The 19,687-nt window shown below is 58.0% G+C and overlaps 1 protein-coding gene across 5 annotated transcripts in view; it reads right to left on the bottom strand.

Moving 5' to 3' along the window:
* Nucleotides 1-19,687, bottom strand: part of ACOT7 (acyl-CoA thioesterase 7) — a 98,809-nt gene that overhangs the window by 16,140 nt on the left and 62,982 nt on the right. For all 5 annotated transcript variants that reach the window (XM_046010894.1, XM_046010896.1, XM_046010890.1 and 2 more), the window contains exon 7: nucleotides 8,261-8,377. In XM_046010894.1, the coding sequence (XP_045866850.1) occupies nucleotides 8,261-8,377 (117 nt within the window). The remainder of the gene's footprint in view (nucleotides 1-8,260; nucleotides 8,378-19,687) is intronic.

Genomic DNA, 19,687 nt, shown 5'->3' with positions numbered 1-19,687 from the left:
CTCTGCCGGAGTTACTACGGGCGCTCGGCACCTGGGGCAGGATGAGGACGTGCAAACCCATCTCCCTGCATCCTTCCCGTCATCGTGTCTCCTCTACCCCCGGAGAACTGTGATGGCCACGGGGGCTCTCCTGAGAGGAGGAAGAGATCACATCAATGCTGCTTCTGGTTCAGGGGGTCAGGACACCCCTGAAGTGTTCTGTGGTCCCCAAGTTGAAGGCTTTGTTTGGAATGACCCCGTGGGCGCACCTACGTTTGGAAGCGAGGTCACACCCCACGCGTGCAGGTGCCTCACTGGAAGGCAGCACAGTGGCCCGGTCCCAGTCACCCCACCCAGCCGGGCGGCAGGACGGCTGATGAGGGAACACGCGGCTCTGGGCTCCACCTGCTCACCGCCTGCGACCGCCTCTCCGATCTCATGAGCCCAGGGGTCAGCGGGGGCAGGTGCTCACCGCCCAGAGGGTGGTGAGGATATCGGCCCACACATGTGCGGTTCCAGTGGACAGAACCTGCTCCAAGGCTCGTCTGAGGCTGCCCCCCCCCCTTCCTGCCGCTTCCTTGAGGCTGGGGCGGTGATTTCTCCTGGGACTAAAGCCTAAACCAGATGCCAGCAGGCCCCTTCCCCACACAGGGGTGGGGCAAGGCTGTCAACATGGCTCACCGGGGAGCACGGGGCTTGGACACAAGGCCAGAGGCAGAATGCCCAGAGATCTCATGGGGATGGGGTGTCAGGCTCCTTCCCACAAAGTCTGGCTCATCCCATCCCAGGTATAGGGGCAGAACCACAGGAAGGTGTGCCAGGCCTACCCCAAGCCTCGCCTGCGACCCTGGGACACCACGTGAGACAGGAAAGAGCCGCAGCCAGGGCCGGCTTGTGTTCACGTTCACTTCCGTGTCCCTGAGGAACTGCAGGCAGGAGAACGGGAACTGCGGGGCACGGTCCCCTTTGCGGGGGACAGCAGAGGCAGAGCGGTCCAAAGTGCTGAGACACTGCCTGGGGACTTTCTCACTGGATTACACGTCCAAATCCACCCAGAGGACCAGGCATGACCAGTTTGGGGGGGGGGGATGGCCCCTGTCATTGGCGCTAGAAGCCACAAGCCCGCCGGGACAGGCTCCGGGTGTCAGGCCACCCTCCCGGCCAGGGCTGGTGGGGGAGTTCAGGAGGGACACCAGTTCTCTGAGCTGCTAAAGCGGGAACAGACAGCCATTCCCCACCGGGTGTCTCCATGAAAGGCAGGCTCTCGGAGCGGCCCCGAGATGGCCCGCAGTCCCCCCCGGGCTACAGGGCTCTGAGGAGGACCTCGGGTTCCACAGGATCTGGGGTGCAGTGAGCAGGCGGCCAGCCAGGACCCACACTGGGCTTTGGCCTCCTCACCTGCAGAGAGGCACAGGAAGCTGCTCGGGAGGTTGTGAGGAAGCCTGAGCCTCCAAATGTGGCCGCGTGGAGGTCACTCACCCACATTAATTGTTACGTGGACGTGAAGCCCAGGACAGAAATTTCTGGTAAGGTCTAAGTGCCCTTCTTTTTAACAACCCTCCAGGAAATGCCCCCTTAGGCTAAGGGCAGACTGAGCCCACACAACGCTCTTGGGGTCCTCTGGGTGGAGAATTGCACCGACGCGGTGCTAAGTGACGTTTAAGGCAGATCACATTTGCCTCCTTCTGCAGCGAGCGCGTGTACATCGGCCAGGAGCCTGCTCCTAGTGCCGTCTACATGACTCAGAAGGGCTACAGCACGCGCGAGGGAGACTACGTTTTCAGCTTGTGAGGAACACAGGGGAGGAAAGCATGAAAGACCCTGCCCTGTCCCGCTGGGTCCCAGGAGAGCACCTGTGCCGGACTGGACGCCAAGACGCGACCACAGCACGGGGAGGCCAGGGCTGTAGCTCAGGTCGCCCAGCACGTGAGCAAGGTCTGAGAGGCCGGGACTCAGGACTCCAGGACCTAAATACCCTCTGGACCCGAGCTCCAGCGCTCACCACCCTGCGGCCTCGCTGCGAATCCCCCGGGGCCTCAGAGGGGCCGGGTACGAACAGCTGAGGGGCTTCGGGCAGACTGAGGGGCATCTCCTCACCACGCCTCCCTGAAGCCCACCAGGGCTGAGCTCCTTCTTGCTCTCCTGTGCTCTCTGCCAGGGTCCTGTCTACAGAGCTTTAGGAGAAGACACACGGCGGGGAGAAGGCAGAGCTCAGAACTGGTCCGGAGCTCTACCTGCCTGTGTTGAGCGGAATTAACAGACCACGACGGCAGGGGGAGCAACAGCCACCAGAGCGGTCCATGTCCTAATCCCCTGCCCCTAGGGGTTTTGTGGCCGCGTGGCAAAGGGGCTTTACAGATGTGGTTCTAAGGGGGCGACCAGCCTGGACTATCCAAGCGGGCCCAGCGTCGTCGCGAGGGTCAGAGAGACACCATCCCACCGACTTAGGAGACGGAGGAGACCCGCAAGCCGAGGAGGGCAGGTGGCCTCTAGAAGGTGGAACAGGCAAGCAGGGATTCTTCCCTACAGTCTCCAGAACGGCCCTGACTTCAGTCCAGTGAGACCCGGGTCAGACTTCTGACCTCCAGAACTGGGACAGCAAATCCGTGTCGTTTCTGCCATGATGTTTCCGGTAAACTGCAGCCCTAGAAAATCCACACGCCTACCTGGGCTGCCGCAGCGCCGGGTGACTGACGCGGTCCCATGGGGCCTGCTGCCGCCACTACATCGTAAGTGACCGTAGAATCAGGAGGATGCTACTTTACAAAGCTTTACGTGGTTTCGTCGTGTGTCTATCGCTCCATGGGACAGGCCCGTGTTTCAAGCAGGGACTCTACGACAGTACCAGGAATTTGATGCAGCTCCAAGAACCAACAAACGAACCCCAAAGGCAACTGGGCCAGGGTCCCGGCGGTTCACTGTTCCACCAGGCCCTGAAATTAAAACTGCAGTTCTCTTGCCACAGAGTATCCAACCGAGATGAGAGGAGGCCACCGTCTGGTATCTTGTAAGCTCTGTCAGTCTCCTGTCTGGGGGTTCCAACCGCTGGACGCCTAACTGAATTTGGGAGCTGGAGCTTGTCAAATTCCTCTTGTGAATTCCAGAAAAAAGCAGAGCCCCGTGGGTACCAGCAAGAAGCCAAGAAGCAGGCTTGTCTAGTGAACGCCATCTGGAGCCCCAAGGTCGGAGCGGGGTGCCCTGCGGCCTCGTGGGACGGCTCTGTGCCCAGCGCTGCAGGGAGCTGGGTGGTGCTGGGACCCCACTGAAGGGGGCGCTGGGGCACTAGGCTTTGTGCTGAGTGTCCACAGGACCTCTAGGGTCTACGGAAACCCCTCCCAGAGCACCAGGCGCTGGGGACAGAGTCCAGACCGCCCAGAGACCAGCGCCGCCCTGCAGACATCCTGTGATGGTGGGAAGGTCCTCTCTCTGTGTCGTGTAATACAGCAGCCACCAGCCACGTGCAGCCACTGAGTACGGGAAATGCGCGAGGTGCCACGGAGGGGCAGCATCTGCCATTCTGCTTCCCTTTAATTGTGATGCAAAAAGCCACAGGTGGCCAGCAACTGGTGTGGGGGACAGCCCAGGTGGGACCCCCAGGCAAAGCTGATGAGATGGAGGGCACAGCCAGAGGCAGGACTAAGTAACCTCAGTAGGGAAAGGGCCCTGGGCCAAGGCCGATGCCAGAGACACGGACGGGGCGGTGCCTTCCTTGGGGCTGGACTCCCCTAACTGTGAGAACTCGTAGCCATGTTTTGCACGAGACTCGAGAAAGCCAGGAGAGTTTCGTACCCGACCGTGTGGGCCAGCCGCCGCTCCAGCAGGTGCGTAAGGGTCAAGGGTGAATGGCGCTGCGTTTGACGGCCAGGCCACGAGCTCGTCACCCGGATGGCAAGGCCCAGGCCCCGGCGGCGGATGCCCGCGCCAATCGAGCCCGGCGGTGAGGAGCCGGCTGTGCGGCCTGGGGAGGTTCCAGGCCGGAGACGTGGGGATGAGCGGGCTTCCTGCGGCTCAGGGCAGGTGAGCCATGTGCCCCTGGAGTGGGGCGTCTCCCAGGCCGGATGGCACGGCGCTGCTCTTCCCACAGCAGCCACGCTACCAAGGGTTTCAGACGTTAGGGACAGCTCGGTGTTGGAGTTGCAGAAAGAGCAGCAGCAGCGAGTGCTCCTCAGAAGAGCACAGAGCTAACGAAGTAGCTTGGTGTGTCTTACGTAACACAGCCAGGAGCATTTTCTAGAAGATTCCTCACTTCCCACCCCGTCTGGGGAGAACGGCTTCTCCACACACAGGTCCAGCTTTAAGTGTTCCTGCCTGGGCTTCCCGAACCGAGACAGCGACGCCAACCACATACCACCATTAATGTCTTCAACCGCTGCCTGGGCGTTTTCACTTCTCATCCTAAAGGGAAACGGTCAGCAGCGGGACAAGCGGCCTACGAAAGTAAGTTCAGTCTTCAGGCTTCACCAGCCTGTCCCGAGTGACACCGGGGGTCCCGGGACAGCCCAGCCCACCCTGCTGTAGCCCGCCCAGTCAGGCCCCCGTCAGGAATGCTGCCCCGTGTGCCTCTCTGAGACGCCTGGCCTCCAGAGCCATGAGACAGGGCGTCTGGGGCCCGTGAAGCCCCTGTTTTGTGGGAAGTCGTTGGAGCAGCCACGGCAAACACACATGGACGTGGTACGTGGGCTGGCCACGCACCTGCCTTTCTGGACTTTTCCCCACCCTGTGAGATCAGCCGTCAGAGGGTGGGGGGACACTCCCAGGAGGGGCAGTGGCCTCTTACGGTGGCACCGTCCAGGGTGGTGTGGCTGAGGAGGCCGGACGCTGCTGTGGGCCGCTGCCGCCCTGTGACCACAGCCCTAAGGTGCCCACCCGCTCAGCCGCCCGCGTGTGCCCTTCCCGTGAAAATACCATTACTTCAGAAACAGTCCTTATGCTGGTCCCATGCTACGGTCAACTTTGGGACGAGTCGGTCCAATGCCCAACAAAAAGGAGGGCAGCTCCGTGTGCTGTGCTCTTTATCTGTGTCCCAGGGCTGGGCCTGTCTCCTGCCCCGTGGAGGAAAGCCACTGCTCCTTCATCGGAGAAGCCAGAGAAGCAAGGGACTTCTCACCTCTGCACCAGCGGGACTGCTCCAGGGAGTCAGGGCCTAGGGCTGTCCCCCAACCCTGACTACATGACTGTCCTTCTCAAAACCGGGGGCCCTCCCTCCTGAGCCCCTCAGAGTAACCCCTTCTCCGAGCTGGGAGCTGACTTCACCGTCGCCCCTCACGAGGGAAGGACTCACACCCATGTGGGGAAAGGGGCAACTGGGGGCAGAGAAGAGATTCTACCCACCTCACCCTCTGGCAAAAGAGGAAGTGAGCTGTAAGGAGAGCACGTGTGGTGGGCGGAACAGCCCCACACCCCCACGCGAGTCCGGTCAGAGCCTCTGGATGTGACCTTCCTGGGAATGAGGATCTTTGCACATGCCGCCGATTTAAGACTCTCGGGTGAAATCCTCCCGGATTACCTGGGTGGGCCCTAAATCCTGTGACCAGTGTCCTTGTAAGAGGCAAAAGAACAGAGAGAGGGGAGAGGCCACGTGTAGTGGAGGGAGGTTGGAGTGAGGGGACCACGAGCCAGGAAATCCCCCCGAGGCTGGAAGAGGCAGGAAAGGGGCTCTTCCAACACCTGCAGGCGGTTCTGCCCACACCCGGATTTGGGACCGGGGCCTCCAGACTGGGGTAGTGCAAAGGTCTGCTGTTTGAAGCCCCCAGTCTGTGGTCCCGCCCCAGGACACAAACACCCTCTCCAGGGCTCTTTGCCACTGCCCCACTGCGGCACTGTGTGCAGGGGTCCCACCCGGCCCCCAGGCCCCTTCCTGCTAGATCACGGACAGCGGGAGTGTGGAGGCTGTACGACAGCCCCCTGGATAGGGTTTCATGGGATCTCAACAGGTTTGCGTCGGAAAACCGAAGCAGAACAAGCTGGTATGTGGCCCACCATCCCCTCGGCGAGTTTTGGGCACACTCGGATCGCCTGCTCTCTGGAGTCCCCAGTGGGCAGGGTCACCCCAGCCTCACACTGCATGTCCCCAGAAAGGAGCAAAGCATGGGGAAGGGGGAGGAAAGGAGCCATGCCTGCAGAGCCCGGGGCCCCCCAGAGCTGGGGACATGATGGGCCCATGCTGTGTCTGCGGCAGGTGCGGCCAGAGCGCTGCCAGACCCGACGCCCCACCTGGGACACCGGTGTCGGCTCCCTGGCGGAGCCAAGGCCCAGAGGAGTCCCCAGCTTCACACGGGGACACTCCTCTGGAAAACAACAAATAACGTGTGAGAGTGTCTAACAGCGCCTGGGGGACACTGGCACAGAAATAGGCCAGACTCCATAGCTGTTAGTGTGGCCCCCACTCCTTCATGCGCAAAGCAAGAAGTGATCCAAGAAAGCGGAAACCCTCTCTCTGCTCGCCAGGGGCTGCTGCTGAGGGGCCCGGGGCAGCACAGACTCCAGGCCGGGGCTGGGATGCCGGCGAGGGGCCTGGGCAGGGACTGTGTGGGTGCAGCAGGCAGGTCTCACGGCCCACCCCTCAGTCTGCCTGTTGGAGGAAACCCTCCAGAGTAGAACGTTCTGCCAGAACTACGCCTTCTGAAAATGAAGATCCTTTCTCTGTGTTTTGGAGTAAGAGGCACGTTTTAGAAACCGACAGCATCTGTCAAGGACAGCTGCACACGCGTTGCCCCGGTGACTTTCATGTGGCTAAATGGGTCCTAGAAAGGGCCCTGTCCTCCAGGAGGGTTCACGGTCTTGCCTGCAAGTCAGTCATTCACACGGACCAGGAACCAACCATTCTCCTTCCTCAGCTCCCCCTTGGAAGCTAATTCTGGTCGTACAAAGGATTGGGGCGAAGACTCGGTCATTCTCTGGGAGCTTCCCTGAGCCACACATCTGCTGAGCCGGCCGACGCGGATACTGGCTCTCCAGGAAAGTCCGTCTCTTTTCCTAGTTGGAGCTTCTCAAAGGGCACTTGGGAGACACGGAACAGAGCAAGGTCCTGGAACATGAATGCCTTTTCCACTATGGATTTTGAAGTTGTGTTTGACAATGAAATTGTGATCGCAGGGACTTGTCCGGGGAGTGGTTCTAGAAAAACAGAGGCAGGGAATCCTGGCACGGGATTCTGCCTTTCCCAAACGTTTGTGCCACCGTGGCACTCGATACCACAGGCCCACGGAGGACAATCCAGGACAACAAGACCCACTTTCCGTGGACCAGTTCTAAAATGGCGCTGAGGTCTGTGTGGCAAACACCCACCAGGTACGAAGGGATTGTGCGAAGCCACAGACCTTGTCCTCACCCTAAGATCGCTCAGACCCTACTGGGGCATGCTGGACTTGCTCTCGATGGCCCCGGGCGGGCAGGCAGGCCTCTACCCTCCCAGCGCCAGGACCCATCCGGCCCCGTGCTGGGGGCCTTCCCCACCAGTGTGTTCAAGAGAGAACGTGCTGGCATCACCGGCCCGTGGCCTTCAAGGGTCAGGAAGGCCTTGGGGGGCTCAGGACAGACCAGTGTCACCCCCCCCCCCCCGCCGCCGGCCAGGGACCGGTCTGACCCGACGGCTTTCCCAGCAAAGCTGCTTGCGAACAATGCCAGGCCCCCGCCGCAGTGACGTCCCCCAAGCCCACAGCAAGCGCTCTTTGTCCGGGGCACCGAGCCTCACCGCAGAAGACACAGCACACATGGAAATCACCCTGCGTCGGGAGGGGACGGTCACTCACTTCACACCCTCAGCAGTCCCATGGGGTGGGCGTGAGGAGCTGGCCCGCTCTCCTGGGAGGCCGCCAAGTCTCTGGGACAGGGCGAGTCCCAAACCCCAGGGCTGCCTGGCTGCTGGCCCCTGGGCTTCTCTGCCCGGGTCCTGCCGCTGCCTATATCGTGGCTTATCTGTTCCTCTCCCAGAGGAAACGCGGAAGATCTGGGGCACCGGTCGCTGGAGCCGCGCTCATAAGCTCTTCAGACGGCTCTGTTCGTGGAGCATTTTAAGAGGGGCTGGTGGCATTCCCCAGCAGCATAAAGGCCCCAGACACATCTGAACTGTGCGTGTTACGAGTCTGAAAAACCCAGCCCACCAATCCTAGCCTCACGGAGGCGTCAACAAGATCAAAGCCCAAGACCAGCTTCGTGTTCCTCTGGGGAGATGGGTGGACACAGGGTGCGGGCGCGCGGGGCACGGACCACCAGCGAGCTGGCCGAGGGAGCCAGAGCGCCAACGGCCGCCCAGCTTCTGTCTGTCCGCAGAGCCCGTTACCTTTTCTGATCTTGTCGTGAAAGTTGATGGCGTCCACAGAGGCAGTGACTATGTTGGTCTTGCAATGACGTGCGGCCACGATCCCTGCCACCTCGTCCATGAGCTTCATGGTGACACCTGCACGGAGAAGGGGCACGTGACAGGTCAGACGCGGGGAGGCCACCTCCCACCCTGGGGCGTTGTGGGGTGAGCGGGCGTGGCTAACGCTCGTGCGGGAACCTGTGCGGGAACCTGGCTTCCTTAGCAGCGTCTGTGGACAGCAGACCGCAGCCGACGGTCTAGGCCGCTCACGAAATGATGGTCCTTTGCCTGCCCTCTCCAGGTACCCTACTCCCTCAGGAAGTAAGTTACGATCCCTGCTGGCGTGGCCGCATCCAAAGTCAGGTCGCAAGCGTCAGCGAGAACACGGAGATCAGAGCCCGCACATGCTGCCGGAGGGGATGGAAACGGTGCGGCCGCTTTGGAAACAGGCGGGAGTTTCTCAAAAGGCTGAACAGAGGGTTACCTACGCCTCGGCGGTTCCTCTCCTACGTGTGCACCCACGACAACTGAAAACTCGTGGTCACACAAAACCTTGTACCCGGATTTCATGACCGCGTTACTCACGACGGCCCAACAGGAGACACAAGCCACACGCGTGTCAACTGATGAACGGACGGGGAGACGCGGCCCCTCCGTACAGTGGGATGTGATCCAGCAACGAGAATGAGCAAAGCCCCGACCCACGCCGCAACACAGAGCAACCCCAAAAACATGCTGCTGGGGGGAAGAAGCCAGGTCTCAAAGGCCAGACGTTGTAGGATTCCCTTTATAAGAAAGATCTAGAACAGGCAGAACCGTAGAAAGCAGATTAACGTTGCCAGGGCTGGGGGGTCAGGGGGAGATGGGGAGTGAGAGCTGATGGGTGTGGAGCTTCTCTTTGGGGGGACGAAACTCTTCTAACATTGACGGTGGTGATGGCCGTGAACCGGGATGCGCCGGAAATCGATCACTTGTGACGGCGCGCGACTCGTCTCGGTATAGCCGTTACATAAAACACACACACCAGAAAAGCCGTCTCACGGCAGGCCAAGGAGATCCTAAAACGTCAGGCTGCAGGCGTTGGCTTTTGCTCAACTGCCCCTTCCTTTGATGGGATCACACCTGCACACCTGCTGGTCTCCCCACCCCCAGCGCCGCCCCCCCCTCCCCCGGAAAACACGCGTTACTTACTTCGTAGTCAAACATTTAAACCATGTTTCTTATTAGGCTGAACTACATGAAATTGCCAATATTCAACCAAGTTTGACCTATAAAAGGAGCAGAGTGAGATGAACCAACCTAATAGCTATCAAAAGTCTTAGAGGGCGCCTGGGCGCTTAGTGACTGAAGCGTCCGACTCCTGATTTCCGCTCGGGTCATGATCTCAGAGCTGAGACTGGCATCTGCCTCTGAGCTCCGCCGGGGGGGTCTGCTAGAGATTCTCACCCTCCTTCTCACTCTGCCCACGCCCCAACACTTTTCTTGTGTTCAATCAAACAGTCAATCAATCATCTCAGAAACTAATGTTCATTCGCCCAGGGATCCAGAACGCTTTCTAAACATCCAGGACGAGGCGGGAAAACAGATGTCATCCCACTCGTGTGAGCTCACGAGGAAACAGGTTTAGGATGAGGCTTGCAGAGCCAGGTGTCTGCAGGGCCAGGAGGGCGATCGGGGGCAGTGAGCAGGGCCGCTGCCTGGCCCTGCCCGGGGCCTCCCACCCTAGGAATGCCGACCAGCCTTGCAATGATTCCAGACAAGACTGGAACCTACATGTTTACAAGAAATCTTGTAAAATCAGTTTTTAAACATTGGTGACTAATTAAAACCCTCTTCCTGTGTGGGAAAAACAAATCCAATAAACTGAGAAGAGCAGAGCTCCCCTCTGGACCAGACCAGGGGAGCAGAGATGCTGCGTGCAAGGCACCTGGGACGCAGAGGGACAGCTGGGGTCCAGCACACTCTTCCCCCCATTCGGCGCCTATCTGAGCATTCCAGACCAGACGGTTTTAAAAAACACATTCCTGTTCTTGATTTTAAAATGGTGCTTTTATTACCGTGACTTTTTTCACAGAAGATGCTGCTATGTGGTGGAAATGGTAAATGACCAGACGGGGAGGGAGACGCAGCTGCTGCCGCCGTTTTAGGACGGAATGGCACAGGGATTCGTCTCAGCCAAGACGGAAGGGATCGGTATCCCCGGTTTTCAAACTACCGCAGGCTCTGACCCATACGGGTCCGAGTCTAAAGACTGTGCAGACGGCATGCTGGGGAAACAGCTTTTGGAAGGAACGAATCGCAGGTGCCAGGTTTTATCTCCAGGTGACCCAGGCGGGGGCGGGGGGAGGCCTCTGGCCTCAAGCAGCTTGGCTCAGAGCTGACACAAGGGGTCATACTGCGCTCCATAATGGACCTATGCGGGGTGACGCTGTGACCGGAAACGGACACAGGCAGCCTCCCCGAGCCCACCACGAGGCCCTCTGGGTCTTTACCCGTAGCAGGGAGCCTCGGCCAAGGCAGGGCAAGTGCAGGCCCGGCGGGCCACATCCCCAGGCCACACTCCAAGGAGGGAAAGACACCAAACAGCGCCCGGGTGGCTCACTGAGCCCGTCAGTGTGGACTGCCTCCCTGGAGGGCCCCGAGCCTCAGGACCGGCCGCACTGCAGTGTGCATGCGGCGCCGCCCTCACGGCGGTGCAGGCTTGGGGCCCGGGGTCACTGCCTGGCTGGGAACCCTGGGCAGGCAGAGACGGCCCTTGGAGGACAGGCGAGCCCCATGCCGCCCCACAGCGGCACTTCCCACGGACCACCTCCTGATGCCGTGTGGGTTCACGTGTGCCTGAGAGTGCGGGCGGTGAGGGGGGCGTGCGTGCATGTGCATGTGTGTGGGTGTGTGTTCGTGTGTGGGTGTGTCACATGCATATGCCCACATGGCGTGTGCACACGCGTGGGGTGTGTGCACACATGTGGACACGCATGCGCATGCTCATTCAGTTTTGCAGAGGGAGCGAGCGCCCGCAGACTGAGTTCTCCTGGGTCGGTCTGCCTCACAGAGAACTGAGCCGTTCCGGCAGCTGGCCAGGCAGCCCTGCTCGCTCGACCTGGATTCAGAAGGCATTTTCCCAGGCTTGCCCTGAGTACGATAAGCAAACCTCCTCCGGCAGCCAACAAAAGCTCGTCAGTCCCAGGAGCGTCAGGGGAGGCTGCGTTTGCCACGAGACACCCCTGCGCCAGCAACAACGTACGTTAAGGAAACGCTGGTCCAGAATCTAGGAATGGTTGCGACCGAGAATGGCGAAGAGACAGGATTCCGGGAGAAATTACGGAGGGGTGTCCAACTGCAAGACTCAGTTAAAATCCTCCCTCTTTCGGTGTTCCGGGGAGTCTTCAGGGCATTTTAACTGGAAGATTTTAGACGTTTATAACAGTATTACGTGTGGCTGTCCTTTTCGTAGATGGAGCCATCAGGGTCCTTCTGATGAGACAGAGACGAGGAGGGTCTTTTGCGAGAAAATGGAGGAGACCAAGAAGTCCAGCCCAGGAGATGGAAACCAAGTGGACGCGTGGTAGAGAAGCAGCCGTGTCGCGGGGAGCTGGTCGGGAGCGAGAGTTTGGTTTCCCACAGGGCCAGTGGCCGCCGCGGCTGCAGCACACGCAACCAGCATGTGCCGGGTCTGCCTGGACGGCGAGGACCATGTTTTGCTCACGGATGTATCCGGAGTATCTGCTCCGTGGGAGCCTCTCTATGAACGGTGAATGCAGGAAAGCAGGAAGGACAGACGGAGTGACTGGACAGCAGCCCTGGGAGGGAAGCACGTTATGGTCTCCACTTCCCAAAGCAGGAACTGGAGGCACAGAGACACATGTCCAAAGGCACAACACTCGCTCGGGGTAGAGTGGGGACCAGCCCATAGGGCGGGGACCAACGCAGCCATGCCGCATCGTCTGCCTCTCAATCCAGGACCTGCAGCACGGAGACGAGAGGTGGAATTCCTGCCCGAGATGGGATATGGAGGAGAGAGTGCAAGACCATGGCGACGGGTGGGGGTGGCAGCAAAATTAGCGCGTGTGGGCATGGAAGGGCAGGAGACCAGAGCTGACAGCGTGAGCCACCGGGCGGTGCCATACGCTTCGGGGTCCGGGGGGGCGGGGAGGAAGGTAAGGAGGTGGAGAAGGTAGAGTCTGAATTGCACGTAGTGTTCAGAACGCAGGAAGTACCTACAATGAACCCCTCGTTTGTGCTCCTGAAAAGCAGAAGCCGTCAAGAGTGGGAGAATAAATACAAGAAGGGTTTCTTCCCCATTTATCCAAAATGCAGGTAGATTCCACAAGCGGGGGCACCTGGGTGGCTCAGTGGGTTAAAGCTTCTGCCTTCGGCTCAGGTCATGATCCCAGGGTCCTGGGATTGAGCCTCACTTCGGGCTCTCTGCTCATCAGGGAGCCTGCTACCCACCCCCCCACCGTCTCTGCCTGCCTCTCTGCCTACTTGTGATCTCTGTCTGTCAAATAAATAAATAAAATCTTAAAAAAGGGGGCGCCTGTGTGGCTCAGTGGATTAAACCATGACCTTCGGCTCAGGTCATGATCTCAGGGTCCTGGGATCGAGCCCCGCATCGGGCTCTCTGCTTGGCAGGGAGCCTGCTTTCCCCTCCCTCTCTGCCTGCCTCTCTGCCTACTTGTGATCTCTGTCTGTCAAATAAATTTAAAAAAAATCTTTAAAAAAAAAAATCTTAAAAAAAAAAAAAGATTCCACAAGCGACTAAAATTGCTGAAATATATCACGTGACCCCGGCATGTGCTGACCCGGATCAGCTCTGAGCCCGGCCCAGACCGCAGGGAAAGACAACCCTCCTGTGCCGCACCGCACAGCGTCTGTGGCCCCGGTGGCACAGAAGCCAGCACCAGGCAGGGACACACCGTATTGTCTGTGCCCCGCCCAGTTCGGAACCTGGCAGAGCGCGCTCAGGAAACGGTTGTGCTGAACGAACGAGTGACTAAACGAGGAAACTAATGAAAGGTCGCCCACTACAGAGCACATTCAACCCAAGGAAGCGGCGCCACGAGCGGGTGGTCAGGTCCATGCTTGGGTAACAATCTGGTTCATGATCAGCCACAGCTGGAGCTGGGGAAGACACTCGTGTCTGATCAAGAGCCAGGTGAGCCGGGTGACTTGTCACCGAACAAAACTGTGCTCACAGAACCATTACCTTTTGCTATGCCTGTTGGAGAGCAACAAATGAGAAGACAGTCTCCTCACAAAAACAGACACACAGATCAGCGGAACAGAATAGAGAGCCCAGAAACGGACCCTCAACTCTATGTCAGCTAATCTTCAACAGAGCAGGAACGTCCAATGGAAACAAGTCTCTTCAGCAAATGGTGTTGGGGAAATTGGACAGCTACGTGCAGAACGAAACCGGACCATTTCCTTACACCACACACAAAAATAGACTCAAAATGGATGAAAGACCTCAATGTGAGACAGGAATCCATCAAACCCTAAGAGAAGAACACAGGCAGCAACTTCTGTGACCTCCGCGACAGCAACTTCTTGCTAAACACGTCCCCAGAGGCGAGGGAAACAAAAGCAAAAACGAACTCTTAGGATTTCATCAGGATAAAAGCTTCTGCACAGCAAAGGAAACAGCCCACAAAACCAAAAGACAAGGGCAGAATGGGAAAAGATATTTGCAAATGTCTTATCAGATAAAGGACTAGTATCTAAAATCTATTAAGAACTTGTCAAACTCAACACCCAAAGAACAAATCATCCAATCAAGAAATGGGCAGAGGACATGAACAGACACTTCTGCAAAGAAGACATCCAGATGGCCAACAGACACATGAAAAAGTGCTCCACAACACTCGGCATCAGGGAAATGAACTTCAAAACCACAGTGAGACACCACCTCACACCAGTCCGAATGGCTAAAATCAGCAAGTCAGGAAATGACAGGTGTCGGTGAGGATGCAGAGAGGGGACTGTTGGTGGGAATGTAAGCTGGTGCAGCCACTCTGGAAAACAGCATGGAGGTGCCTCAGAAAGTTGAAAATAGAGCTACCCTATGACCCTGCACTTGCACTACTGAGTATCTACCCTAAAGATACAAACGTAGTGATCTGCAGGGGCACGTGCACCCCAGTGTTTATAGCAGCAACGTCCACAACAGCCAAACTATGGAAAGAGGCCAGATGTCCATCAACAGATGAATGGATAAAGATATGGGATATCTACAAAGGAATATCACACAGCCATCAAAAATGAAATCTTGCCATTTGTAGTGACATGGATAGAACTAGAGGGTCTTATGCTAAGCAAGACAAGTCAATCAGAGAAAGACCTGTCATGTAATTTCACTCATATGTGGTATTTGAGAAACAAGACAGAGGATCATAGGAGAAGAGAGCGGAAAATAAACCAAGATGAAATCAGAGCGGGAGACAAATCATAAGAGACTCTTTAACTCTAGGAAACCAACTGAGGGCTGCTGGAAGGGAGCAGCGTGGGGGATGGGGTGACTGGGGGACGGGCATTAAGGAGAGCACGTGATGGATGAGCACTGGGTGTTATATGCAGTATATGAATCACTGAACTCTACCTCTGAAACTCATAATACATTCTATGTTAATTTAATTTAAATTTTAAAAATTAAAAAAAGATAGCCTCCTCCAGACCCTAACAGCCAGCATACAAATCTGAGTTGGGAAAGGGGAGAGAACCGTGATTAGCTGCAAAACCTCACAAAGAAAAAAAAATATCAGCATTTTATGGCAAAGGCCACTCATGGACGGAACCCACAGACTTCTGTTGCCCAGAGACGGAGACAGGCCTGGTCGCACCATGGGTGTCTATTACGAGATTGCGCCCCAACTTGGGGATTTATCCCAGTTACCGGAAACAGTGACTAATGGGGGCAGCGGGCAGTGAGGCTGGGCAGCAATCTCATAGTGCCACACACGGAGGCCTGGGAAGAGGTCGGGGTCTGTTCCACCGGGGACAGCCGAGGGGCACAGGGTCCAAGCTGCAGGAAGGCTCTCACTACGTCCATTAATCTGAACCTCCCACGGAGGCCACAGCCAGTTCGACAGGAAGTGACAGCAAGCCAGTCCTCGGGGTTCACTACACGGAAAATCTCTGTCCAGAACTCAACTGTTTGGCCTTGAATCGGGGAGGTCTCTTTGGGGGCTCCCAGGTGACTCATGAAGCAGACGACTCTTGATTTCGGCTCAGGTCATGATCTCAGCATTGTGAGATCGAGCTGTGTGTCCGGCTGTGTGCTGGGCATGGAGCCTGTTTGGGATTCTCTCTCTCCTTCTCCCTCTGCCCTTCCTCCCGAAAAAAAAAGAAAGGGAGGTGTCCTGGGGCTTTCGGAGCTGGAGGCACCGGTCCCCTGGGGTCCTGCGTGTCAAGGGACGTCTGGTGCCTGCTTAGAGGGAAGAGAGTGGATCTAAAGTTGAGATTATAATAAGATGTTAATTCAAGCTGTCTTCTCCGTCTTCGTGGTACGGAGAGGACCCACGCGGGACACATCGCTGCATGGAGCTTGTTCTGAGACGCTCATGTCACGTGGCCCCGGCGGAAGTAAGACCATGAAAAATCTCATCCCGTCCTGACATATTTGTAAGGACAGTTACCGCAGAGCGAGGGCGGCAGACGCAGTATGCTATGACCTGTCCACGGAGAGAGATAAACTCTGTCAAACACAAACACAACCCCCCGCCCCCGCCTGCGGAAAGCCCCAGCCCTCCTTGACACTGAACTCCCCACCTCCTGATCCCTTTTCTACTCACATGTGAAACATCAAGCACCCAAGCCTTCCAAAACGTGCCTCTGCCCGGGGTCCCACCGGAAAAGCATGTCAGTTTCTCCCCGTGCCGGCACCATGGGGGCTGCCCGTGACGGGGACATCACTTTGGCAAATTACAGTCTGTCGTGTGCTGTCCTCATTACCCGGGACTCGCCATTTAAAAAATGACAACAAAATTGTAGATTTGCTGTCCTTAGATGCTGCATCCATTTCAGGAATTATGGGAAGGAAGAAAATGAGACCTGCTCGGCCACAAGCACGCAGATAAACAGCGGGCACCAGAGATATTTTTGAATCTAACATTTAACTGCTCATAGGTTTTTTAAGTATCGACAACATGTTGGCTGGCTTAAAAATAGAGGCTTAAATTTATTCTCAGGCCCGACTGGCTGCCTGGGTCACGCTTGCCTACAAACCCAGAGCGGCAGTTAGCAGCTCTGAGCCCAGCGCCGCCGCTGCCCGCCCCGTGGGTGGCGATTTGAGATGCCCCCGTTTCTATATTTAATCCCAGCTGACAGAGTGTGGGTGCCAGGCTCCTATATTAAGAAAACAATAGTAAGTTCATCCTATTTTAACTAGCCCACCCCTCCGCAATGGCGACGGGTTATTCTGGGAGCCGGCTGAGTGACAGCCTCCCCAGACAGTCCGGCGTCTCCCTGCCAGGTTCCAGAAGCACCTGTGGGCAGCTCTGTGAAAAGCGACTGGACCGGGAAGGGTCAGGGGAGTATTAGGTAAAGTAATTAGTAAGGATTATTTGTGGCAATTCATACACAGGGTAGTAAAGACCATGGGTTTCTAATGTTAGAATGTCAAAAGCAGGAACCCGGGCAGAGGCCTCAGGCACGGCAGGACCGAGGCTCCCACACGCCCCGGGGCCGGGGAAAGGGGCTGCCTGGCCGTGTTTCACCCCTCACGCTCTGTGTCAGGTCACAACTGGACGTGTTCACTGCTGTTTGAGAATCGATGCTTCCCTCTTGCAAACAAGGCAGCAGGGAAAGTAGGGCAGGCGGCTTCCTGTCCCAACCGCCAAGGAGATTAGGGATCAGCGGGCCCTGTACGCTCAGCCCCCTCCCCGCTACCCACTCTGGGAAGGGTGGACTGAGTCCTGGGGGCCACACAGGGCCGGGTCGCATCTCTGAAGGCTGAGAACCACTGCGGGGGGGGGGGGGGGGGCGTCGGTTTCCTTAGAGGAAAGACTCGAGTCAGGGTGAAGGGTAATATTTAAGAATCCCATGCTCGTGATCCTAAATGGGAAAGATACTGTTAGGGGACCTCAGTGGCCCTAGCGATGCAGCTAAGTAGGCAGCAAAAGCTAATTAATCCGGCACCAAAGATGAAAGATCCCAGGACACCCGCAGAGAAGGACATTCTGGTCCCGTACAGCTGACTGAGGTTCTCAAGCAAAACACGCACATTTCTGGGTGAAGACTGCTGACCAGCCACACCCTCCCTGGCTGGAGAGGCCACCGAGAGGGCCAGTGGGCAGGAGGAAACCAGTCCGTGCGACAGGCGTGAGCAGGGTGGTCGGACCCGGCAGCACGGAACCCGCTGTCAGTCTGGAGGGGAGGAGGGGGGAGCAGCCGGCTGGTTTGCTCACCTGGGTTTCCGCCTCTGGCCCCGCATCCTGGAACCACCTGGGTAGTCATGAAGCCGCTCTGTGGGGCTTTAGCTACAAAGAACATTTTCAAACCCAAAGATTCTTAGAAAGTGGGAAGCAGGAGGAGTGCTCGGCTGCACCACGAAGGACTGGGCCCCGAACCAGCATTTGCTTGCTCACCTCAGGAGCCCCCAGACCCGTTCCTCAAAAGTCAGAAACGTGCCTCACCCCCTGTTTTCTCCCTCCTCCCCGACCGAGGGCTTGGCACCCTGTCTACCACACAGCGGGGGCCCCAGCTAAACGAGGCCACAAAACTGGAAAGGAGCATCTGTGCCTTGTTCTGTATTTTGCGTGAAATCAATTCCTCCCACGGGTGCAAAACACTGCTCGTTCCCAACCGCCCCACGAAATCCGAGCGCGCAAGAGCCTCTGGGCTGGAGGCTCCTTCTGCGCCTTGTCTCCCAGATGGGCTCTGCTTGGGCCAACAGGCTTGTCTCCACCGTGAACCACCTGCCTCCCTGCCGCCTTCTCTTTCGGGTCCCCGCTAAGCCGCACCGCCCCCCAGCCTCAGGACCCCCGGGAGCCACACATGGCCCCTTGGCTGCTGGGTGTTTCGAGGGCGCGGTGTCTGCGTCAGGCTCTGCCGCACGCCTGCGCCTCACGGTCCTGCACACGCTCCTCCATGGGGCTGACTCGGCCGCCGTGCTGCAGCCCTGCACTCTCTCCAGGTCATCCACTCGGCGCCCTGCATGTCTACTCATCTCCAGGCCCTGCTTTCAGGGCTGAGGATGCCGCAGTGAGCCCATGAGACCAAGGTCCCTGGCCGTGAGCCTGCGTTCTGGGTGGGGCGGGGTGCCAACGGGCAGGTAAACGCTTGGGCACCCTGTGAGCACATCGGGGAGGGGTCCGCCTGTCACAGGGGGCCCAGGAAGACCCGCCTTTCCTCCAGTGACCTGCAGAGAAAGGGGAGCAGCTGGGCAGCTGTCCGGGTGGCAGAAACTCAGCAGAGGGAACAATGGCAGCCCCGGAAGAGGGAGCAGCAGCAGCAGAGCCCGCAGCTGGGAAGGCCCCAGGCTTCTTGGGAAGGCGAGGGACCAGAGGAGGGCAAGAGGGGTACAAGATGGGGAGGACTGGGAGGCACAAGGGAAGGCCCTTTTGGAGGGAGGCCTCGTGAGGACAGACGCAGCACAAATAAGAAGATCGGACTTTGGGGTGCCTGGTGGCTCAGTCGGTTGAGGGTCTGAGTCTTGATCTCAGCTCAGGTCATGGTCTCAAGGTCGTGGGATCCAGCTTTGTGTGTGGCTTGCGCTGGGCCTGGAGCCTACTTAACATTCTCTCTCTTCCCCCCACCTCTAAAAAAAAAAAAAGGAAAGACAGATTTGTCTTCTTCTGGGAGGGAGACAGGAGCCGCTCCAGGGCCTGGAACAGGCCGGGCTGGACTGTGCTTCTGCTCTGAAGGGACAGATGAGGGCGCCGTGCAGAGAGGAGACGCTCGGGTGGTGGTGGTGGGGGGGTCAGGCAAGAGGCCACTTCAGTGGAAGTGGGGAGCAGGAGGGGACAGTGTTGGTGGGGAGAGCTCGTGTTCTGATCTGTTTGGCAGGCAGAGCCCAAAGGACTTGCCGATAGATGGGGAGCAAAGCCTGAGAGAGAGCCAGCTGAGTCCGGGGAGGTTGTGGGAATTCTGGCCAGACGACCGAGGGGGTGGCCTGGCCGCCGCTGCAGGGGGAGCACTGGGGGAGTCCATCAGCCATCCCAGAGGAGGTCCTGGGGACTCAGCTGCAGCTATAAACCTGGGAGCCAAGGGCCCAGGGCAGCATGAGGCCAGATGAGTCCCTGAGGGAGGGAGCATGCATGAGGCCCCAAGGCCATGGGCGCGAAGAGGGGAGGGAAGGGGCCTAGGGAGAGAGGCTGAGAGGAGGGGATGCATGAGCTGTGCGCACCAAGACCTGCTCTCGGGCTTTGGCAATGGCCGGCCAGAGGGCTCCTTGACTAGAGGGAAGTG

This window comes from Meles meles, chromosome 1 (assembly GCF_922984935.1).
Source record: "Meles meles chromosome 1, mMelMel3.1 paternal haplotype, whole genome shotgun sequence".
Classification (NCBI taxonomy): Eukaryota; Metazoa; Chordata; class Mammalia; order Carnivora; family Mustelidae; genus Meles; species Meles meles.
This window is presented reverse-complemented; position numbering and strand designations above follow the sequence as displayed.